At 41.7% G+C, this 20,791-nt stretch overlaps 3 protein-coding genes across 7 annotated transcripts in view; 1 reads left to right on the forward strand and 2 right to left on the reverse strand.

Annotated features, from left to right (window-relative positions):
* Positions 1-14,232, reverse strand: part of CCPG1 (cell cycle progression 1) — a 45,167-nt gene extending 30,935 nt beyond the window's left edge. The window contains exons 1-4 of one of the 2 annotated variants that reach the window (XM_088444905.1): positions 14,049-14,232; positions 6,368-6,432; positions 5,008-5,122; positions 4,846-4,925 (exon numbers count right to left, since the gene is read on the reverse strand). In XM_088444905.1, coding sequence (XP_088301031.1) covers positions 4,846-4,925; positions 5,008-5,122; positions 6,368-6,427 — 255 coding nt within the window. In that variant the 5' untranslated portion in view covers positions 6,428-6,432; positions 14,049-14,232. The remainder of the gene's footprint in view (positions 1-4,845; positions 4,926-5,007; positions 5,123-6,367; positions 6,433-14,048) is intronic. The other variant, XM_088444912.1, reaches the window with a different exon arrangement.
* Positions 12,840-16,393, forward strand: PIERCE2 (piercer of microtubule wall 2). Of its 2 annotated transcripts, none has more exons than XM_088444970.1 (2): positions 12,840-12,915; positions 15,840-16,393. In XM_088444970.1, exons 1-2 carry the CDS (start codon positions 12,887-12,889, stop codon positions 16,189-16,191), a joined length of 381 nt encoding a protein of 126 aa, XP_088301096.1. In that variant the 5' UTR covers positions 12,840-12,886; the 3' UTR covers positions 16,192-16,393. The 2 variants fall into 2 exon arrangements, with proteins under 2 accessions (XP_088301096.1, XP_088301099.1); XM_088444973.1 differs by lacking the exon at positions 12,840-12,915 and adding an exon at positions 14,328-14,492.
* A 2,891-nt stretch (positions 16,394-19,284) lies between these two features.
* Positions 19,285-20,791, reverse strand: part of DNAAF4 (dynein axonemal assembly factor 4) — a 58,294-nt gene continuing 56,787 nt past the window's right edge. For all 3 annotated transcript variants that reach the window (XM_088444946.1, XM_088444955.1, XM_088444964.1), the window contains exon 9: positions 19,285-19,696. In XM_088444946.1, coding sequence (XP_088301072.1) covers positions 19,584-19,696 — 113 coding nt within the window. In that variant the 3' untranslated portion in view covers positions 19,285-19,583. The remainder of the gene's footprint in view (positions 19,697-20,791) is intronic.

The raw sequence follows: 20,791 nt of genomic DNA on the forward strand, positions 1-20,791 counted from the left end.
CAGTTTATGAGCGGCTGCGATTTATCACGGATTCTCAAGTGCATAAATAAGCAAGTGTCAGCTTGAGCATTACTATTGTGTCTTTGCATACGTGAGCAATGCTCAACTGCACTGGTGGATCCGTTCTCTCCATCAGTCACAACACCGACTACCCAAGCAGCCACTGCCTGGTGCACTGTCTCCCTTGTAACTTTTTCTAAATATGGCTCCTATGGCTGCGGTGCTGCGAACGCCCATGCCACTCCCATAACACGCCCATGCCACTCCCATAACACGCCCATGCCACTCCCATAACACGCCCATGCCACTCCCATAACACGCCCATGCCAACTCCTCTTTTTGCAATCACATTTGGTCACCTCCCAGTCACCACTCTGAAACGCCCATGGATTGCAGACATCCATCTCAAGTCATAGCGATCAGACATCCATCTCAAGTCATAGCGATGTTGTACAAATGTATACCCATCGCATAAATTGGTTCGTGCGTGTGCAGTAAGGGTTTAAAGACTTTTGTGCAGTAGCAAAACGTCTCTCAATTGTGCAAACAGAACTGCGTCTTTGAACAAGGCCCAATGCCATTTGGCCTGGTGACATTTCTACCACTGTTGACAAAAAGTACTGCAACCATTTGCTCTCTAGAGGGGTGATACTGTGCCCTACAGTTGTGTCTTCATATACAATTGCAGCACTCGTGCTAAATTGCCATTCTCGGGCGCGCCAGGTCCCATGCGACTGCTTGCACCGGGCATTCCTTTCACTTGAATCTGTGTCTTAGTTACAATGTGAGGTGAGAACACCGCTTAACTGGAATGCACTGATTCATTTGTATGAATCTGTGTATAAAGTGCTACGATGCAATGGCTGCTGCTTTTTTCAAGCCAAGTCCCGTTGTGCTTCATCTGCGTCTTTGTAATTCCTGCGTGGTTCAAGTCACAGCCCAGAGTCTCTGGAACAGAATGAGGGTCTCATTCAGACCTGCTCGCGAGCGCAGGACGCTCGCAAGCGGGTCGATGGTACCCAAATGTGCATACGCACGACGGAGGTTGCTCCGTTGTGCGCATGCGCGAGACCCGGCGAGCGACGGGGAAGCCTCGCACCAAAGGGGGCGTGCTGTCGATGGTGAGTGACAGCAGGCCCCCTTTGGTGAGCGTGCCAGGGCGTGGCTGCCCAGACGGAAGCGTTCCCAAGGTAAAGCTGGAAGGGATCCGTGTGCTGTTAGTAGCTCCAGACTGACAAAGACTGTCACGGTACACAGACATTCACAGGGGGCAATTCAATTGTTTGAGCCTGCAGCTGTCAGTGCCGGGCGCTCAAAGGAGCAATTCAATTCAAATTAAGACCTTTAGAGACCCATCGCCAGAGGTTACCAAACACAGTCCTTGAGGCACCCAAACATTTTAGATTTTGGAGATATCAATGGTTGAGCACAGATGGTTAAATCAATGACTGAAATACTGATTAGTCACCTGTGGTCAAGCATGGATATCCTTAAAACCTGGACTGTTAGGGAGCCTTGAGGACTGAGGGCCTGATTCAGACTTAGGAATAGAGAGAGATAGCACTTAACTGTGAACCTGAACAAACCATATTGCAATGCAAGGGGTGTAAATAAATTTTTTTTTTTGCATGTGAGGTAAATACTGGCGGCTTTTGTAAGAGCCCACAAATACTGCACAGCTGTATTATTACTCTACAATTTAGATGGCAGTTTGGACACACTCCTCCCAAATCTAAATCTCTCTGCACATTTAAATCTGCCCCATCTGCAGTGCAGCATGGTTTCTCCAAGATGATCAGTTGAGAGACATATCGCTCTCTATTCCCAAGTCTGAATCGGGCCCTGAGTTTGGGAACCTCTGTCCTAAGCACTTAAAAGATTTTGGTGTCCCATATATATTTTGTTCCCCAAAAGAAATCCAAAAGAATCTACAAAATTCTCGCCAAGGCCAGTTACCAGATTCTAAATTTGTTGTATTCCCAACATTAATGTATATCATTAACCTCTATTATTACTATTTTATTATTATTTTTATTATTGTATATAGTCCATTTTTGTGGAACCTGGTTCAGCTTCACCAATTGCAGTTTTGCAATGCATGGTCCATGGTAAATCCGTCAATGGAAAATTTCCCTTGAAGCCCTAAGCAAGTGCTTATTTTGCTTACAAGTTAATCCAGCCCTGATAAAATATAGCGCTCTTCACTCACTGGTCAGCCTTATGCTTAACAACGCACCTTCTGGTATTTCAACATAGACTAAATGATATACAAACACAACTATATTAACAAAAATGTGATAATACCAAGGGTTCCCAATTCTGCAAATTACACTTCCTGTACGGATGTGTGCTCATGTGTTGTTGGGGTTGGGTACGGGATCCCAGCAGTCAGAATACTGACAGTGGCATCCCGACAGAATCCCAACGCCTGAAGGCAAGTAGCCTAAACCTAACACCGCCCTCTAACCCACCTTTCCCACAGCCTAACCATAACCCCTCCTCCCCAGCAGCCTAACCCTAAACCTCCCCCTAACTCTAACACTTATCATCAGGATGATGGTGGTCGGGATTCTGGCACCAGTATCCTGAGAGCCGGCAACCCGACCACCGGATAGTAACTACATCCCCATTGTTGCTGCAGTCAAGCCAAATAGCACCTCTCGGCCTGTCAAGTCCCGTATGACTGTGATTGCGCTGCGCTTTTTTTTTTGCCCAAAAAAAGCATCTTCGTTGAATGCGACTAAGACACTGATTAATTTGATGTGCAACACTTGTACATCTGTGTGCGACAGAGTCTGAATCTGTATACGAAGTGATATGATGAAGCAGATGTGGCTTTTTTTACACGCCACTTCCGTTGTGCTTCATTTACGGATTCAGTCGCACATAGATATACAAGTGCCGCTTATAAAATGAATTAATCAACACAATCTCCTGGTGGATTTTAGTCACATCTCCTTGTGACTTAGCGCTGTATTCAATTAGCGTCGAAAACATTAAAAAAAAAAATTAACGCCGTAATTTTAGACAAAAAACATGCGAAAATGGCAACAGGCGAAAAAAAAACTGGAGAAAAGTTTTCCCAACCCAGACCAGGAGAAAAAAAAATGCAAAATACCTATTTTTGGCTAAAAATGTGGGTATTTCTTTCAGAACCCTTTGAAAACTCCCCCTAATGATAAATTACCGGAAAAAAATCGTAAGTTGCGTACTTTGGCGAAAAATGAACATGCAAATTTTGGTCGGAAAAAAAGAAAATCTTCGAAGAAAAGATAGAAAGGTATTTTTTTTGCCAGGAAATTACTGTTCCATGTAAATTGGGGGTACGTTAAAATAGGTGCAAGTATATTTTCGTGTCGTAAAAACGCAGTTTTAAAAATCGTTAAAAAACTGCCTGCTGCGACCGCATACGATGATTAAAACACTTGATGCATCCATACCGCCCCCGTAAAATCAGACCCTATACGTTAAGACCATTTTCAACTTTTTTTTTTTTCCGCCCAAAATTTGCGTGGTCGCTTTTCGCCAAAGTACACAATTTCTGCAAAAAAATAAATCGGTAATTTATCATTAGGGGGGTGTCTAAAGGGTTCTGAAAGAAATCCCAACAATTGTAGCCAAAAATATGGATTTTGCTTTTTTTCTCCTGGTTTGGGATGGAAACTTTTCTCCAGTTTTTTTTCGCCTGTTGCCGTTTTCGCCTGGTTTTTTGTCGAAAAATATCCATATTCGCTTTTGGCAAAAAAAACCTGCAGTTTTCGCCACTTATTGAATACGGCCCATAGATGCATTTTCGGGTGAAAAAGATGATCGCCACTTGGCAGCTCACTCACACCAGGCATCTTGCGCCACATAGCATATTGAGGCTACATGTATAAGGACACATCTGTACCTCACCCGTGTCTTTGATGCACTATAATGGATGCTGAGTAACACTTTTCATTCCTCTACACACAATAGGGACTGAGCTCAACGTTGCGCAGTTTTGCCAGGTGCACACTTTAGCAAAACCCATGGAGGCTTCACGATACACCATATTTTAAGCTTGCGAGCAGGGCCCTCTTACCTTTAGGTCTGTCTCTTACAACCCAGTCTTGTTCTATTAGTGTTGTCTCAAATTGTAAAGCGCAACAGAATATGCTGCGCTATATAAGAACCGTTAATAAATAAATACATTTTGCGTATTCAGACTTTACATATGGACTTTTACAAATTATTTTCAAAAACTCCATATGTACATAAGAAATACTGCTATAAGAGCTCCCATTCCAGTGGACTGCCTACAGCAAACATTAGAACCATATTGGTGAACCAAAGAATCTAAGTATAGCTGAACAGAAGACAATATATTCCAGTATAAAGATTTAAGGTGGTCCCCTTTCCAAAAGCAAGGTTCAGCACTGTCCCTATATTGGGCTGGGGACACTACATACTAGGATTCTGGGGGTTTTTTTTGTATTATTTGCAATTGATTCAAACACTATATTTGCCTGCTGTCATCAATTGCAGTGAGCTCTACTAGAAGTATGCCTCAACTGCATATTTGTGCATTATGAATTACTCTTTCCTTCATGCAAATGCCTATTGATCCTGCTCCATGTAGGAACAGGACCAACGCTGATTGGCAGACAGGCAGCCAACTACCTCAGCATACTGTTGCCAACAGTAAAGAGAAAATATAACATGCATATTACAACACCCAGCTTCAACCCTCTGACACCTCAGATGAAAGCCGCTGCTGTGAAATACATTCATATTTGTAATATTGTGTGGCTTGACACCTCTGTCATGATTGTCATATTCTCTTGATATCCAAATTCTAATAAAAATAAATGCATGCAATACCTCGGTAGATAGTGGATGTTCTTCTAAGGTTGAGTGAATATGTTCTGCACTCAATAGAGTAGCCTCATTCCTGCTGCTATCTACAAGAGACGTAATAATGTCAGTTTTCACATAAATTTGAATTGGCTTTCCAATCTTATGAGTAATTGTTACTTCTATTACCTGAAAGTCCGCCTGGTAAATCTGGCTGACAATTCTCTATAATCGTTGTACTCTGTTCTGAAGTATGGTCAGAACCTGGTTCCATTTCAGAGTGTAGGGTCTCTATATCCGAGCCCTAAGGCACATACAAGCAGAATGGCAATATTAGACAAAGTTTGAACGAACACTTAAGAAGGTTCTCCACCTTCAATATTAGTAGTTGTATTTTGGGTGAGGTCCCTGCCCTTGAATTTCATTGTATACAGCCATGGCCAAAAGTTCTGAGAATGACACTTTGTGAAATCCAATACTTGTGTCATTCTCAAAACTTTTGGCCATGGCTGTATACAGAGAGATTTGTCATATTCAAGGGTAATGAAAATAAACGGCTACACCAAATTAATTCTCTAAAATTGCAGTTCCCATTTAAGACGACCAACCACTTTAAACTGTAAATGATGCATCAATTAGGTACTGGGATTCAAGATGGCAAATTAATTAAATTATTAATCTTCTGGCAGCCAAGTGACAGTTCATATATAACTAAACAGTATTTCACAATGCCGCTTACATTCCAGAAGTTAGCAGGTGTCAAGAACTATCAATATTTTGACCCTGTCAACATGTTGGTCGTCGACCTTATGATTGTTGACATTTTAACTGCCTACATCTTGAACCTGTCAACATATTTATTCATTCAATATTGACATTTTGGGCGGAATTCAATTGATTACGCGGTCTGGATCTCCCGTCTAAAGCGGCAGGAGATCAAGGGCCGCTATTCAATTGATGCCGTTTTTCGCGCTGATCACGCCCATAGAGGTCAGGTTTAGCAGCGTAAAGCAACTAAACCCGACCAAAGTGCTGGGCGCGACCGCAAAAAGTGCTGTTTGGGCGCCCAAACAGGTCACTTTTCGCACATTTCAACTCTCATCCCCCCTGGGGCTGCGAGCTGAAATGTAGCGCTGGCAGCTGATCACGCCCGACAGGAGCAAGAATTGAATAGCTCCGTCGGGCGCGATAGGGGCTGGAATCAATTGAATTCTGCCCTTTGACTGTGTCTAAATTTTAACTGTCAAACTTATGACCCTGTCGGCTTTAAGGTTGTCGACATTTTGATTGTTTAAGTTTTGACTACATTCCCTCTAACGCCGGTATTGGGCAATGTGTGACATTATCAATGCTGCATTACTTTCAATGTGTGACATTATCAATGCTGCATTACTTTCATGGTATATATTTATATGCATCACATGTAAGGCACGTGGATTGGTACGGAATATTATACATAATCCATAGTATTTATTTTCTTTCAGAAAATTGTAATATACAGCTTGCCATGGTGGTTGATGTAGAATAGCAGTAGAGGGTAGCTATATACCTCATGGTTGATGATTGTCCATCCACAGGATGACTCACTGTCACTAGAGTTTTCAGACATCGTTGCTATAATACAACAGAAAGGGCTATTAATAATTCATATATAGGCTCCTAGACAACATTGTGAAGGGAAAGAGATGAAAGTGCTCTATTGTTATTGCTTTAACTCCAAGACAGAGGTTATTTTAATAATATTCTGGTCATTATAGATAATCATTTATCAGAGCGTTACATGTATTAACAAATGACTGAGCAGTGAATAGAACATTTTTAAATACAATTAACACAAGACTAAAGAATATATACCATCACGTCAACCTGGTTCCGTGAAGGTCAGAATGCCTCTACCATATAAATATAAAGTTGTCCCACTGCCTCACATTGATAGACTTATCTTTTAGTTATAAGCTGCCATCAAGTTTCTGTGGCGCCAAGCAGGAAAATGACAATTCAGATACAAACAAACAATACAATATTATCAAACAGAACACATTGCGATATCTGAGTGCATATTTATTATCAGGTCCTAGATACGATAATTATAATTTCTTAGTGCCCCATTTCGCGGGAATAAGAAATTATTGATGGCCGGAATGTATTAAACTACATCTGCAGGAACAGGGGCTCCATCTCTGCGTTGTGTTAGAAGTAAAGTGATGGCTAATGCGATCACTTCACTTCTTCAGCACTACGGCGCCCTACTAACCGCGGAAGCACAAATAGAGAGTATCGGGGAAGAATCCTACGAATCCCTCTTCCAGCAACTTCTGCAATATGTAGCTAATAGGCTTCAACAACTAATGGCACCTAAAGATGGCATTAGCTACCAGAGCCAAGCTTCAGGATGCATCGAATTCCGGAGTTTAGTAAATTTGGCAAAAAAAAACAGCCCCCATAGAAACTATGGGAGCTGCTTTTACAACCGGGGACAGCTGTATATATCTGATATCTGCTGCAGCCCCTGTAATACATTTGGGGGCTCTTATTCGCGGGTACCCCTTGAAGATGGGCGTTATCCCACAATTAATAAATAGGCCCCTTAGACAATATTTGATTGACAGTTAATAACATTAGCATTTAATGACCCAGTACTCACGGCGGAAGACAAGAAGACATCCCACTGCCTTCCCTCTTTTTATACATTCTGCAAACTCTGCTGCAATTCACAGTAAGTAGAACCGCATTCCAGCACAAAATATGCCCATTGTTACCACCACTTGGTAGAGAAATTAAAGTATAAAATTGTTTCACCTGTTCAGTTTTGTAAATTATTAGAGCTCGCAATTTCCCATCACTGCTAAAAGGAAACACATTCATTTCTGCACTTGTTGTTACTGAGAACCAAACAAAACAGAAGGGTGTATGTAATGATAAGATGGGAAGTGCACATTCTGTGGTTAAACTTTCTGTGCTTGTGTAACCTGCATAACAGCCTACACAACCCAGCAACAAAACAAAGGGTCCGATTCTGAGGTAGGAGTATAGCAAAAAAAGTAAATTTGCACCTGGACCAACAATGCTGCACTACAAGGGGCGCAAATACATATATATTTGTTTATGCAGGGTAAATACTGGCTGCTTTTGCATGTAGCCCACAAATGCTGGACAGCTTTATTATTACACTGCAATTTAGATTTCAGTTTGGACACACTCCTCTAAATTCAATATCTCTCTGCACATTTTACAACTGCCCCACCTGCAATGCAGAATGGTTTGTCCAGGTGCACAGTTACTTGCTCTGTTTACCTTTACTCCCACCTCAGAATCAGGCCCAAAGTGAGGTTCACAAGTACTATTTGGCTCAATTGTGAATTTTGAAAACAAATTGAATAAAGCTTTTCTCAACCTCTACGAATACAAAAAAAATGAAAATGGTAACATCTATTGACTAGAACAGCTCTCGTGCCCACAGAAAACTGCAATTAATAATCATGACCAGGGCCGTAAGGATGGCGGTGCAGCCAGTGCTGTCGCATAGGGCAGAGCACCCTGGGGGGTGGCACAGTCACGGCCCCTTCACCTGGCTAGCAGGGTGCCGGGAATGGCATCCTGCAGCCAGTATGGGTGTTGCAGTGCCAGCTGGAGCATCCTTCAGAAAAGGGGTGGGTAATAAGGGGCCCTCCAGCTGCAGTTGAACACATCCCAGCAGCTCCTGCCTCAGTTTTAGCATGTCCTGATAGCAAAACTGTGGCAAGGCATGCTGGGATGTGTAATGCCCATCCCTGCTTCAGTAGCTCCAGCCATGCTCTCTACAGCTACTCGGAGCATCCTTAGGATGGCCAGTGTGTACTGCTCTGGTCATGATGTACACTCCCATCCACCCCCCGGGGCACAGCCTTATGACAGCATGCGTTCAGGGGCTGGATCCAGCAGCGACACAGGGCGCACGGAAGCCGTTACGGTGCTGCTTATAACCTGTACAGCAGTTATAGTTACTCACAGTCACACTGCTAATTAATAAATGTTTTTGTAAATGTAAAAAAAATCAAATAAGACAACAGTTGACTCTGGTCACAAGCTAACATAATTTAGCAAAGGCATAATTGATAAAGTAATTTGCATCCTCTAGTAACTACACTTATTAGCTGTACATATTGAATTCTAGGTATATGTCACAATTCATCAGTTTAATTAATTTTTAAATATACTGTACATTAAAACAATGTTTGTCGTGGTGAAAAAATAAATATTTGCATTTTCCCCCTTTTTCAAGCAAACCTCTGATGCTTATTGTCAGAACATAATTGTCAGATAATTATTTGACTAATGCAACGCTGAATAACAATAACCTGTCACGTGCTTGTGATATCCCCCTTAAACTCAGAGCAGGTACCATAAATCCTCTTTAAAAAAAAAAAAAAACACACACACATACATACACTCATGCTGAATATACATTCATTCTGTTTTGCTGTAGCAAATTGTGTGGAGTTTGGCTGACAGTGTGCATATAAAGTCCGTTCTACTTTGGCTTAAGTAACTATGAAATATTTTATATAGTTATTATATTAGTTGCATAAACGTGTGGTTGTAAGGTGCTAAAAGCAGTTAACTGTTAAGATAAGTGAAGATTAGATCTCTGCGGTCTCCAAAATCATGCACATTAAGCCTTTTTTTTTCTCCTATCCTGCCAACCAGTACAATTGCAGGGCTCTGATGTCTTGGAACCCAATGTTTAGGTATATATTATATTAATTTTAATACATATAAATAATATTGTAGCTTTGTTATAATTGTAAACTTTTTAGGCGATTTCAACCTAGACATATAGATTATAGGGGTTGGGTATGAGATGCCGGCGGTCGGGATGCCGCTGGTCAGAATACCGACAGCGGCATCCCGACAGTGGTAGGCAAGTATAGTACAACTAACCCTAACCCCTACCCTAACCCTCCCTGATGCCTAAACCCAACCTCCCTCCTAGTGCCTAAACTTAACCTCCCCCTCCCCGCACCCTAACACTCTCCGTTGCCTAAACCTAACCTCCCCGCACCCTAACCCCCGATACTTCCCTTCAGGATGCCGGCGGTCAGGATACTCCTGTCGGGATTCCAGCGCCGGCATTTAGACCGTCGGCATCCCGCACGCCGGGATGCAGACTACATCCCATTATAGTATACCAAGAACAAACAAGCCAATTTTAATACATTTTGTTGGTCTGTTTTTTACCAAGTTGACTCCAAAAACTCCAGAACCGATTTTAATGAAACCTTCACTATTCATTTTGGTATATATCAAGCAATAGGATAGGTTGTATATCATTGCGACTGTACTCAAGGGTGTTAGGTAATAAACATAATTTTGCATAGGGCCGCATGGCCTCAGTGCAAGCATGGCTGGCGGCAATCTGTGTGCTCCGGGCCACCTGACTCCAAGTGGTGGGTAAAGGAGCAGCCACTGCCAATCTGGTCAAATGAAAAACATAAGAGACTACGTAGGAATAGGCAACAGCTGGCAGCAAATTCAAATGAAAGGGACTAAATAATGCACCACCCAAATTAAAAATCCCTCTTATTACACATTTCTTACTTCCACCATAATGAAAATATAATTTCTTAATTTATACTTAACCCATGCAACAATTCCAGCACCCAGGGTATATATACACAGTGTTTCACTCAACTCCCTGACCCAACACCGGTTTTTTGTTTGCCACCAAGTCCCACTAAACTGCTATATTGTTTATAGCGTGTTATCATGCTAGGTTCTCCTATGATGTGACATCACATAGAGCACATTACAGTGCAACAGAGAAGCAGGGAACTTGCATGGAAACATAGTTCAGCATATACTTTCCATGAAGTCTGGTAGTGATGTGGTGTGCAGTGTCTGCACTATGCTCATTCTACAATGGTATAGCCAGGTATTTGCTGGACAGGTATAAATAAATCCGAACCAGATCTCAGTGTCTATTTTTCACGTTTGGTTATTGGTTATTTTAATCATGTAAGCTAGTAATTAAAAAATTTTTGCTTTGCTTATATAGCAACAAAATAGAGCAGGGTCTTTTTTAAGGGTTGGGTAGGATATCCCATACCGACGCCGGAAGCCCAACTGTTGAAAATCCTGGTAAGTGCCCTAGCCCTAAACGACCTGAGGGGGTGCCTAACCCCAACTTCCCCACAGTGGTACCTAAAAGCCCCCCCTTCCCGCACCCTAAACCTAACCCTCCCAGGGTGGTGCCTAACCCTAACCTTCCCCCAGGGGTGCCTAACCCTAACACCCCCATCCCCGGGTTAACACTAAAGGAAAGTCAGACACTTACCTTCGGGATGCCGGCGGTCAGGATGCCGACGCTGGTATCTTCATCCTCTTCGGGATGCTGGCGTCGGGATCTTCATCCTGTTTGGGATTCCGGTGTTGGGAAATCGGCAGCCTGCATCCTGACTACATACCCTTTTTTAAGTATTCTTGACAAGGGATAAGAGCATACTTACCTACTTTCCCAGAAGTTGTCGGGAGGCTCCCAAATTTTCGGGTAGCTCCCAACACTCCCAGTAGAGTGTCCATATCTCCAGCATCCCACCCACTTCCAAGTAAAGTGGGCAGGATAGGGAGATAATTGCCGAGAATTGTGGGTCAGTATGGAGGCGGGACTAAATGAAAACCCACATCATTTAGCCTCACCCCCTTCTCACAGCAGTTTATCATGGCAGGGGTGAGGCATAATGACATAGGAGTCTGGCCCCATCCCCCAAAGTGGCCTGCTACGTCTACTCTCCGGGCTTCTCCCAGAGAGGAGATATAAAAAGTCAGCAAGTATGGATAAGAGTGTAGACTGTAAGCTCTCATGAGCAGGGCCCTCTTCCCTCATCTGCTTCTCCTTCCCTTACTTATACTGTCATTTACTCCTAACTACCCACAACGATACCAAACTTTAGGTTGCTGAATTATTTAAGTGTTATGATCGCTAATGCAGCAAAGTTTATAAACCGTGTCCTTGTCCTGCATTGTTTGACACCATTAATAACGGTTTTCTTGTGTGCTCATTTGTGTATGTACATTGTAAGGCGCTGCAGAACCCTTGTGGTGCCATATAAATAAAGGATAATAATAACAGAATCCTTTAAAATTGTGTTACATGCGGCAATGCAGTTTATGAATAACCCATCAGAGGAGATGTAGTGAAAAGGTCAACAATCAATGTTGACTCCACCATAATGACAGGTATGATGTAGAAATTCAATGTCAATATGTCAACAGGCAACACGTCGACATGTGAAAAGTCGACATTGTCAAAATGTTGACATTAGGGTTAGGCTGCGGGGTTAGGGGAAAAATACTTACCCAAATGTTGGAGGATCGGAGGTCTGACCCAGAAATAACGGTCACATGACAACCATGACAAGGAAGCCGATGCAGCCGCATGGAGTAGGTAAGTCTGCGCTGGGCCATCAGAAACGATATGTTCTGATTCTAACTTGTTGACATTTCACCACTGTCTACATGATTGTTGACATAGCCAATGTCGACATTATAACCATGTCGACATGGTCAATGTCAACATGGTCAATGTCAAAAATATCACACCCCATCAGAGCTACAGAATGTTAACCACTGCACAGAGTTTTTCTGCTCAATTTCTGCTTGTTCTTTTGTAGGTAAGATAGTAGTGTGCAAGAGTTAGGCCAACATGTAGTTATTTAGAGCATCTAACCATCAATGCTTTGATAATTGGGCAGGCCAACATTTGCTTTTCTTAGTACAGAGAATATTTATTAGATAGTTTATATTTATGGAGGTATTTTTCAAAAAGTGCAAAGGTTTTACAGGTTATTTTAAGTGGGCAGTTCACCTACACACAGTGCAGTCATCAATATGGTTTGCTAAACTAGTATCTACTGTAGGAGAATGCAAGAATCAGCACTTCATGAATATACACCAGTCCTCATCTCATGAATATTAGATAGGCCCTGCCTCAGTGATGTCACTGGCTCCTTGTAAATTAATACTACTTGAGCATATAACATAGTATGTGCACTACAGATCCGCTGAAAGCCTTGCACCTCTCAAATGTGAAATGTTTACTCAGCTCCCTACTGATGTGATGTAAGTATACTTTTCCATGATTTACTAAGCTATAATGCAGACTGTAACTAGGACTGCCACACATATTTAATACACAGAATGTACTGCATTTTGTACAGATACATGTTAATTACAATTACAAGCATGTGTTTGAACTAGTAACCGCAAGCAAGTTTATTCTGTCTGTGTCCAGTCAGAAACGGCTGCATTTTCAAGTTCCCTATATATTATACAGATGGCTTGCCACACCTCTGTAATTTCTGGGCTGTGCCTGAAAGTCACAAGACTACAGTAACAAGCATCTGGGAGGAATCGGTAACATTTTTGTTTCCAACAGTAGACCACTGCCAAACTTCTATAATTATCTTACTAGAGGGCAAAAAAAACATGCAATTGTGCACCTAAAGAGATCGGTCTCCGTAAAGAGGAACAAACTGACAATCTACACATATTTGAATCAGTCTAAATACAATAATCAGATTTTTTTTTAATGTAGATTCATTTAATAAAGCTTATATCACACTATTATATTTCATATTTGCTATATATTAGCACATTAGTCACTGTTTTTCACTTTTTCTTAAAAATAATAAATCTGCATTGAAAACAGACTCATAAATGATGTTGCAAAACTTGTAGACCATAGCAAGATTAGCAGGCACCATTTATTATGGCTCACTTTAGAGGAACAGAAGAGTTGTATATATCTGTTGATTGCAACTACTAAAATAAAAATAAAATATAGGACCTTAAGTTGCATTTTCTATTGCTGTGTATGACAAAATAGCATTATGACAGAACCCTAGGCATGCTGACCCAATTCCAAGTAACTTTCTAAGTGATGCAATACACTGCAATAAGTAGATGGAGAGTCAGCCCGTTGTAGACTGATCACTTGCAGCATTTACTCTGACTACTGTAGGGATCAGTTCCACAAATGACAGAGCTGTGTATTTCTCTGGTGCCCTGCTGTAGCATATGGATAATGACAGCCCCAGCATCACACTCACACACACACTCACTAGACCACTGTCAGATCTATACAACCATCACGTTGCAGTACAGCATGAGGCCAGTGCCGGACATCACCCGCACACATCACCAATGTCATACACCCGCATCTGTATAACAGAAATATCCCACGAGTGATTTACCAGGGTCACGCAGGTAGGCCCTGTGGACCCCCACGCCTCGTGTTTACATATGCCGAGAGCGCAGCTTCCAGCAATCCGCCACCCGCTGGCCGGTTATAACTGTCACCTCCAGTCCCGTCTCCCCAGTGACGTCTCTCGACAAAAACAACTGCGCTGAGCACAGAGCAGAAACAGCTGGTGCAGGAGGTGGGCGGGCGGGGTGAAACAGCGGGGGACGCGGGAGTTGTAGTTGGCATCGGCGCCTCAGCACAGCGTCTGAAGAGGCTACCGCACTACATTTCCCATGAGGCCTAGCGAGCGGGAGGTTTCCGCTGTCAACAGAGGGGCGCGGGTGGTAGGTGGTGACGCCGGTCCCGCACGGTTACTATAGCAACTTATCGCAAACAGGACACCTCTAGGGCTGAGCGGAGCTGAAACGGTGCACGCCAGTACATATCCGTCCAGGTAATAACTACATGTACAAGTATAGGTACAGTATATGGATGATGGTTGTGGGCTCCTTTCTGGTTTCATAGCTGTCCTCTTTTATATGGTTCCTAAAATTGTTTCAATCACAATATAAAATATTGCCACGTTTTGGAGCTTTGCTTTTTTTGTTATTACAATCCTGTATAGTGTGCAGAGTTGCATGAGGGTGCTCATGAATGACTGAGAAGCATTTCTTTCTTGACGTCTATAGCAAATATTAGGGCTCATACCCACAGATAGGTACAGTATGTATAACACTTTTAAAACCTAGGCGAATGCAGGGGAAGGAGGGGGGGTGTTCCGGTTGCCTGGAAACCCCCCCTCCCCAACCAACAATAGAAATAGTAATATAATAGAATTTTACTAGTGCTGCATGTTCTGCTCAGTATCTCAAATGAAGTAATTAGCATCAACTGTGGATATTTTAACATGTGTGAGCCAGTAATAAATACACGTGCACCAACTAGGAGATATGGAAAACTTGCACTGTTAGGGATGCACTGCTATAGCATATCAATAGGTTTAATTTGTAATATTGTATAATAATTCTCTATCCAGTGCATGAGACCATTATGTACATATATGTCGGCTTCTGACACGTTCTAACAGTGTGGCCGCACAGGGGTCGGATATAAATCCCGCCCTCCACCAATATGTTGCAGGTATTAATATAAGGTGAGGATGACGAAACATGGAGCGGGCGGAGGGAAAACATGGAATGGTGCTGGGCGCAAAGACCCCTAGCGCCGGCACTGCTATGATAGATATTTCAGTGAAGCTATCTTTATACAGGCAAATCTTTACAAAATCATGCAAGTTGGCCTGTATGCATGAAAGACAATAGATATCGTTATCATCCATACGGGAACGCATCGTTGGATAAAAATGAACGATATGAACTGCTCCCCCAGATTCCTGGACTTGCTCCAATGCTCTGGTATGGTGCCCACATCTGAAATACAAACATTCAGCTCATGCAGGATGGCCCTACTTCCGCATATAATGGCATACTGTGATTGCTGGTCCTGTATATGCTGGAATTATGACCCACTTTGTATGATGCATATTAAAGCTGGTTAAGTGCTAATTATGTCCTCTTCATGGACTGGCCACACTCACTCTAAAATCCAGCATTTGGTAACCCCCTCTAGAAATCCTGCATATGCCACTGCTATATTAGCCCATTTAATATGCATGTAATTAGGACAGAGAATAGTCTCTACAGGAACTTTTACTTCTGGTGCTTGTTTTTTGCAAACATTTCTACCAAATTATTTTAGTGTTCCCAAGTTTATATTTTAATAGTAATGGTTTGTTTCTCAGGGAAAGAATGTCCGCGTCTAATAGATCATCTCCAGATTTAGGAACAGAGAAAAAACCGACAACACCTACCTGTACAAATCTGGGTAACCCTGTATTTTCCTGTACAATGAATCCGAGACCTGAAACCAGCAGTATATTCCAGGCCAAACAAGAAAGTATCCTGTTTAGAACTACAGCTAGTGAATATGGTGCGCTGCGCCCCTCCTATGAGACGGCACCTTGTTATCACTACCCAATGTCTCAGATGTTTTCGGAACACTTGGCTACTTGTGGGATGTACCGGAATCACTCTTTAAATACTGTGGTTGATAAGAGCAGGGTATGTGACTGTATAGACCTGCACAACACATAATTAACTGGATGTTATTAACGATTTATGGTCGTGGTTTTGCACTGTGTATACTTTATTACACAAGATCCAATGTAAATGTACTAATTGTTACCCTGCAGTGTAAAATCAAATTACTAAGTCATTTGAATCTAATAAATAACCTAATTTAACTGTAATACATTTTTTGTTTTGTCTGAGTTTTTTAATCTTTATATTTATAACAACAGGCAACAAACATAGACAACTTTCAGGTAACAATACATAGTATGCAGATTATATACATAATGAAAATATAAGCTTTAACAGATACATAGTTGAATGTATACGACCCAAGACTGGCCTGCTGTGCTCAAACATGGCTTATAGAATGTCCCATAGAATTAATTATTTGCGTGATGTTGTACAAGAAAGTTCAAAAATAGCTGGATATCTTTTTGTTTATATATAGTACTAGCTGTTGCCTGCGGCTTCGCCCACAATGAAATCGCCTCTGCTAAAAAAAAATTTATTTGGTGTTCTAGTTATATTGCTTTGCATAGGTGCCCCGACGCGCGAGTGGCCCACATGGCCGTCAGCACTATACAGAATGGTGGCAGCTGCGCAGGGGCATATCTATAATGGGTGCAGGGTGTGCGGTGCACATGGGCTCCCGGCATCCAGGAGGGGCCCACATCGCACACCCTGCACCCATATCATCTAAAACTTACCTCTCCGAGGTCCCGCGTCTGGTCTCTCAGCGCTGCTCAAAATGCTGGAAAATAGCCGCTGCTGCCATTTTTTCAGCGTTGTGCACATGCACTGAGAAGAAATCGCTGGGAAAATGGCGGCCGCGCCATTTCCCCAGCGATCTGCACATGCGCAGTAGACCCTGGGCACACTCTAGTGCCCAGGGTTTACTGAGTCTGCGATGGCCGGCCGTGTCAGTAGGCTGCCAGGGGTGAGAGGATGGGGCCTGTGACGGGGGATGCACCCTCCTCTCTAAAGACTCCCCTGCAGCAACGCCTTCACCCACCACTCACAACAATGTCACTGTGTGCACAGACTGCCATGTAGCCTATCCTATGCAAGTGAACGTGAGCCTTAAGCACCTCACCGGCCACACACATGGTACCACACCTAGCTCTTGCATTGATGATAGCAATCATTTTTTTATTTTTATTACTCAGCTGTAACTTGATGGATCGAGATGAAACAAAGTGCAGGTTATTTCTATGAGTCTCCACTGCAAAATTATGGCGTTTTCATGAAAATTGCTTCAGTAGTCATTGCGCTAATTTGGAACTAACAGACACAACATTCTTATTATATTAATATATAATTAATGGGGGGGGGGGGGGGGTGGTACAGTCCACTCCAGGCTGAAAAGCAACCCTCACAGTGGGGAGAACAGAGATAGTAGAGGGGTAAATAAATGCTAGCAGCTACTGGAGTCAACCGGATCATTTAACCCAATAATATACATCTTAGGTTAGTTAAGAGCTTAAGGAAAGATATAAGCCTCTCAAATATACTAAGGTGCAGAGACTGTTACTATTAAAAAGATACTGCTTTACCAAGTACCTGCCTGTCTGGAGTCCTCATTTTAATACCTGGTTTTACAGTAGCTAAGGAGAACCAAATCAAACAAATGAGACAAAACAAATAAGAAATGCTCATTAATTATTTTTTTTTAGAAAAATGATCCGATTGTTTGACTTGGTTCTCTTTATCTACTTTTAGGACTTGTGTGACAATCTGAGGTACTGTAGTTTAAGGCCAAATTTCAGCAGAAATATAGAAAATTCTGAAGGGTTCATAAACTTTCAAGCACCACTGTATATGGAGACATCTGTAATCTACCCTCATACTCACTTTTATCTCTTTCTTTACCTTGGCACTCAGCTACAATGAGGCTGATGCAGAGTGAGCTTATCAGGGTAAATTGGCTGTGTGTGGCCAGAACAGTATGTGTATGTCCATGTTTGTCTGCTCTGCCTGGATGGACAAGACTACAGGTTTCTAACAAAGGCCAAGTACAGAAGTGTGTGTTTGCACAATTTATTTAAAAATAAAACCTATTTACTAAAAGTTTAGACCACCAGTCAACAATAGTAAAACATACACATTTGGAACAAAAGACATGTCAACAGTAGTAGAAAGCCAAAGGCTTAGCGAGCCTACGTCAAAAGCCGCATAGTAGTGGATTGAGTTATGAGTAAGCAGCCACCTTTGCTATGTGCAACACAGGATTCTCAAGTTTTCATAAAGAATTTGTTGGAATGGTTAATGATGGTGGTCATATATTCCATGCAGGACATGTACAAAGTCCTCTGAAGTAAAGTCGCAGGTGACATCAGAAATTAAGTGGTGAATAAGTTTAGCTTGGTGTTTTTGTAGCTCTAGGGGTATTAAAGGAAATAAGTCGTATTGAGGAAGATGAGGGAAAAAGAAATGTAAGGCATCGCATACTAAAATACCCATTGCATGCCAGTGTCCTGATCATTTTAGCAAGACTACCAGATATGTAGAAATGTACATGGAGCTGCACCATCTATCCAAGGCGTCAAGAATGATTTTACACAACTGATTGGAACCTAGTACCAGCGGGACAGAAGTTTATATGCATTTTCCTATATCTTCACACAAATGGAGCTGGAGAACATGCACTCCCAGATTTCAGCCCAGTCCTAACCATCCAAGGACTTCCATACATGTCTGTGTAGGTCAGTAGACGATGGGTCCTGGGACAGAGAGCTCAGCATACAATGTAGAGATTAAACCTTATGGCAGAGCGTTAGCGTAAACAGAGCATTTTAAAAGTAGTAGGTGATCTAGCTGTTAAACAAGGGCCCTGTATCGCATGAAAGCTTCTGATTTGAAGGAATTAGTACTGTAATTGTGTTTTACACCATTTTTTTGAAGACTATTTTATGCCCATTTTGTAAACAACTCTGTATCAGCCCCAAAATATCCCAAATCGTCTCAACAGAATTAGAGTCTCTAATGGAGCTGGGAACACAACTCATTTGTTCCACTCTGAACTATACTCCTCTCTGCAATCTATCCAAGTTGATCATCCCACATGAGAGGCCACGCACTCTTACGCGTCACTTCTGTAATAAAGAAATCTGTATGTATATTCTTTGCTGGATTTAATGTTTTTCACATTATGACCAAGTTGCATTTTACAGATATTGTGAATGTGTCTATAGCGTTATCATTTAAAGGACTTTTCCAGCCTACAAACATGAACGACAGTCACTAAATTTTTCAAATTTATAATAAAAACAATGGAGCAGTAACTGAACATGTATAGACAGGGTTATTCACATAAATGTACATACATTAATAGATACCTGGTAAACATTTACAGACCAAGAAAACAGTTGAGAACCCCTAATGGTACCCTATAGCTTTAGCTAAGGCAATACACATTATTCTGGGACTGAACAGGAGCCTTGGAGGATCTGTCGAATCTTTTCAGCATCAGTTCTCACATTCAGATTGGCAGGGTCAATCCTAAGGGCAGCTTCATAATCTTGTAGACCTATTTGTTAAATACAAAATAATCGGAATTAAGAAAGTGATGAAAGATTCTCAAAGATGGTGCACAGCAGCCTTGTCCGATGTCAAAACCCTAAAATGTCACCACATTTCTTGAAACAAGACAACAGAAATTGGGAATGCCTCAGATACAGGGCGCTACTTCTAACAGCAACAAACAAATATATAGATATGTCATAAAAACATATAAAATCATGTTCTCACACAACACATCCCTTGTTTTGAGATGTAGATTCTAAGTTGTCCTTTTCCCTTTGCACTATTTGCTATTTGGAAAAAGAGACTCATACAGATCTTTGAAACCAGGAGTGGGATACACCCATTGTTGTATGCCTTGCGTCTTATGTGTAGGAGACCGTGCACAATAATGAGTGGGGTACGCCCATATATGGATAGTCTTTTGATACATTGGGGATAAAGAAACAATTTTTAGGATACATAAAGAAACCTTTATAGACCAAATTCACCAATTCCAAGTGCGAGTGGGGTACACTTTCCTGTATACCACGTGTGATTCACAGCTTCCATCCTTTATCACTGTTCCTGCATGACTCACCTTGAGGTGGACTTCTTGTTGTAAGTTAACAAAGAACCTACTAAACATTGGAGTTTTTCTCATCTCCTTTTATTTACACGCGAGAAACAGAGAAAATAAGCGAGAAGTACAAGGAGAAAAGGACAACCAGAATCTATATCCCAAATCGAGGGATGTGTGGTGCGAGATCATGATGATTTTACATGTTTTTAAATGATATATCTATATATTTGTTTGCTTATGTTAGAATTAGCACCCTGTATTTGAGTAATTCCCAATGTTTGTATTGTCTTGTTTCCAAATAATCACCATTATCTACAAAGTAGCAGAGCATGTTATGTGTGGCTAAATGATACAGGTTTCACCATTGAGTAACAAGACCGAGCTCAACTTGACTATGTGGGTAGGTATTTTTTGTTTGCGTTTTTTTCTTTCCTCTTTTCAAATACATATAGCTGATCTTATGGATCATTTACCAAATTTTTATCATGCTTTATTAATGATTTGCAAAGGTTGAAAATTACATGTTTAGTTTGGTGTAGT

This window comes from Taudactylus pleione, unplaced genomic scaffold (assembly GCF_031769625.1).
Source record: "Taudactylus pleione unplaced genomic scaffold, aTauple2 ptg000019l, whole genome shotgun sequence".
In the NCBI taxonomy this organism is placed as follows: domain Eukaryota; kingdom Metazoa; phylum Chordata; class Amphibia; order Anura; family Myobatrachidae; genus Taudactylus; species Taudactylus pleione.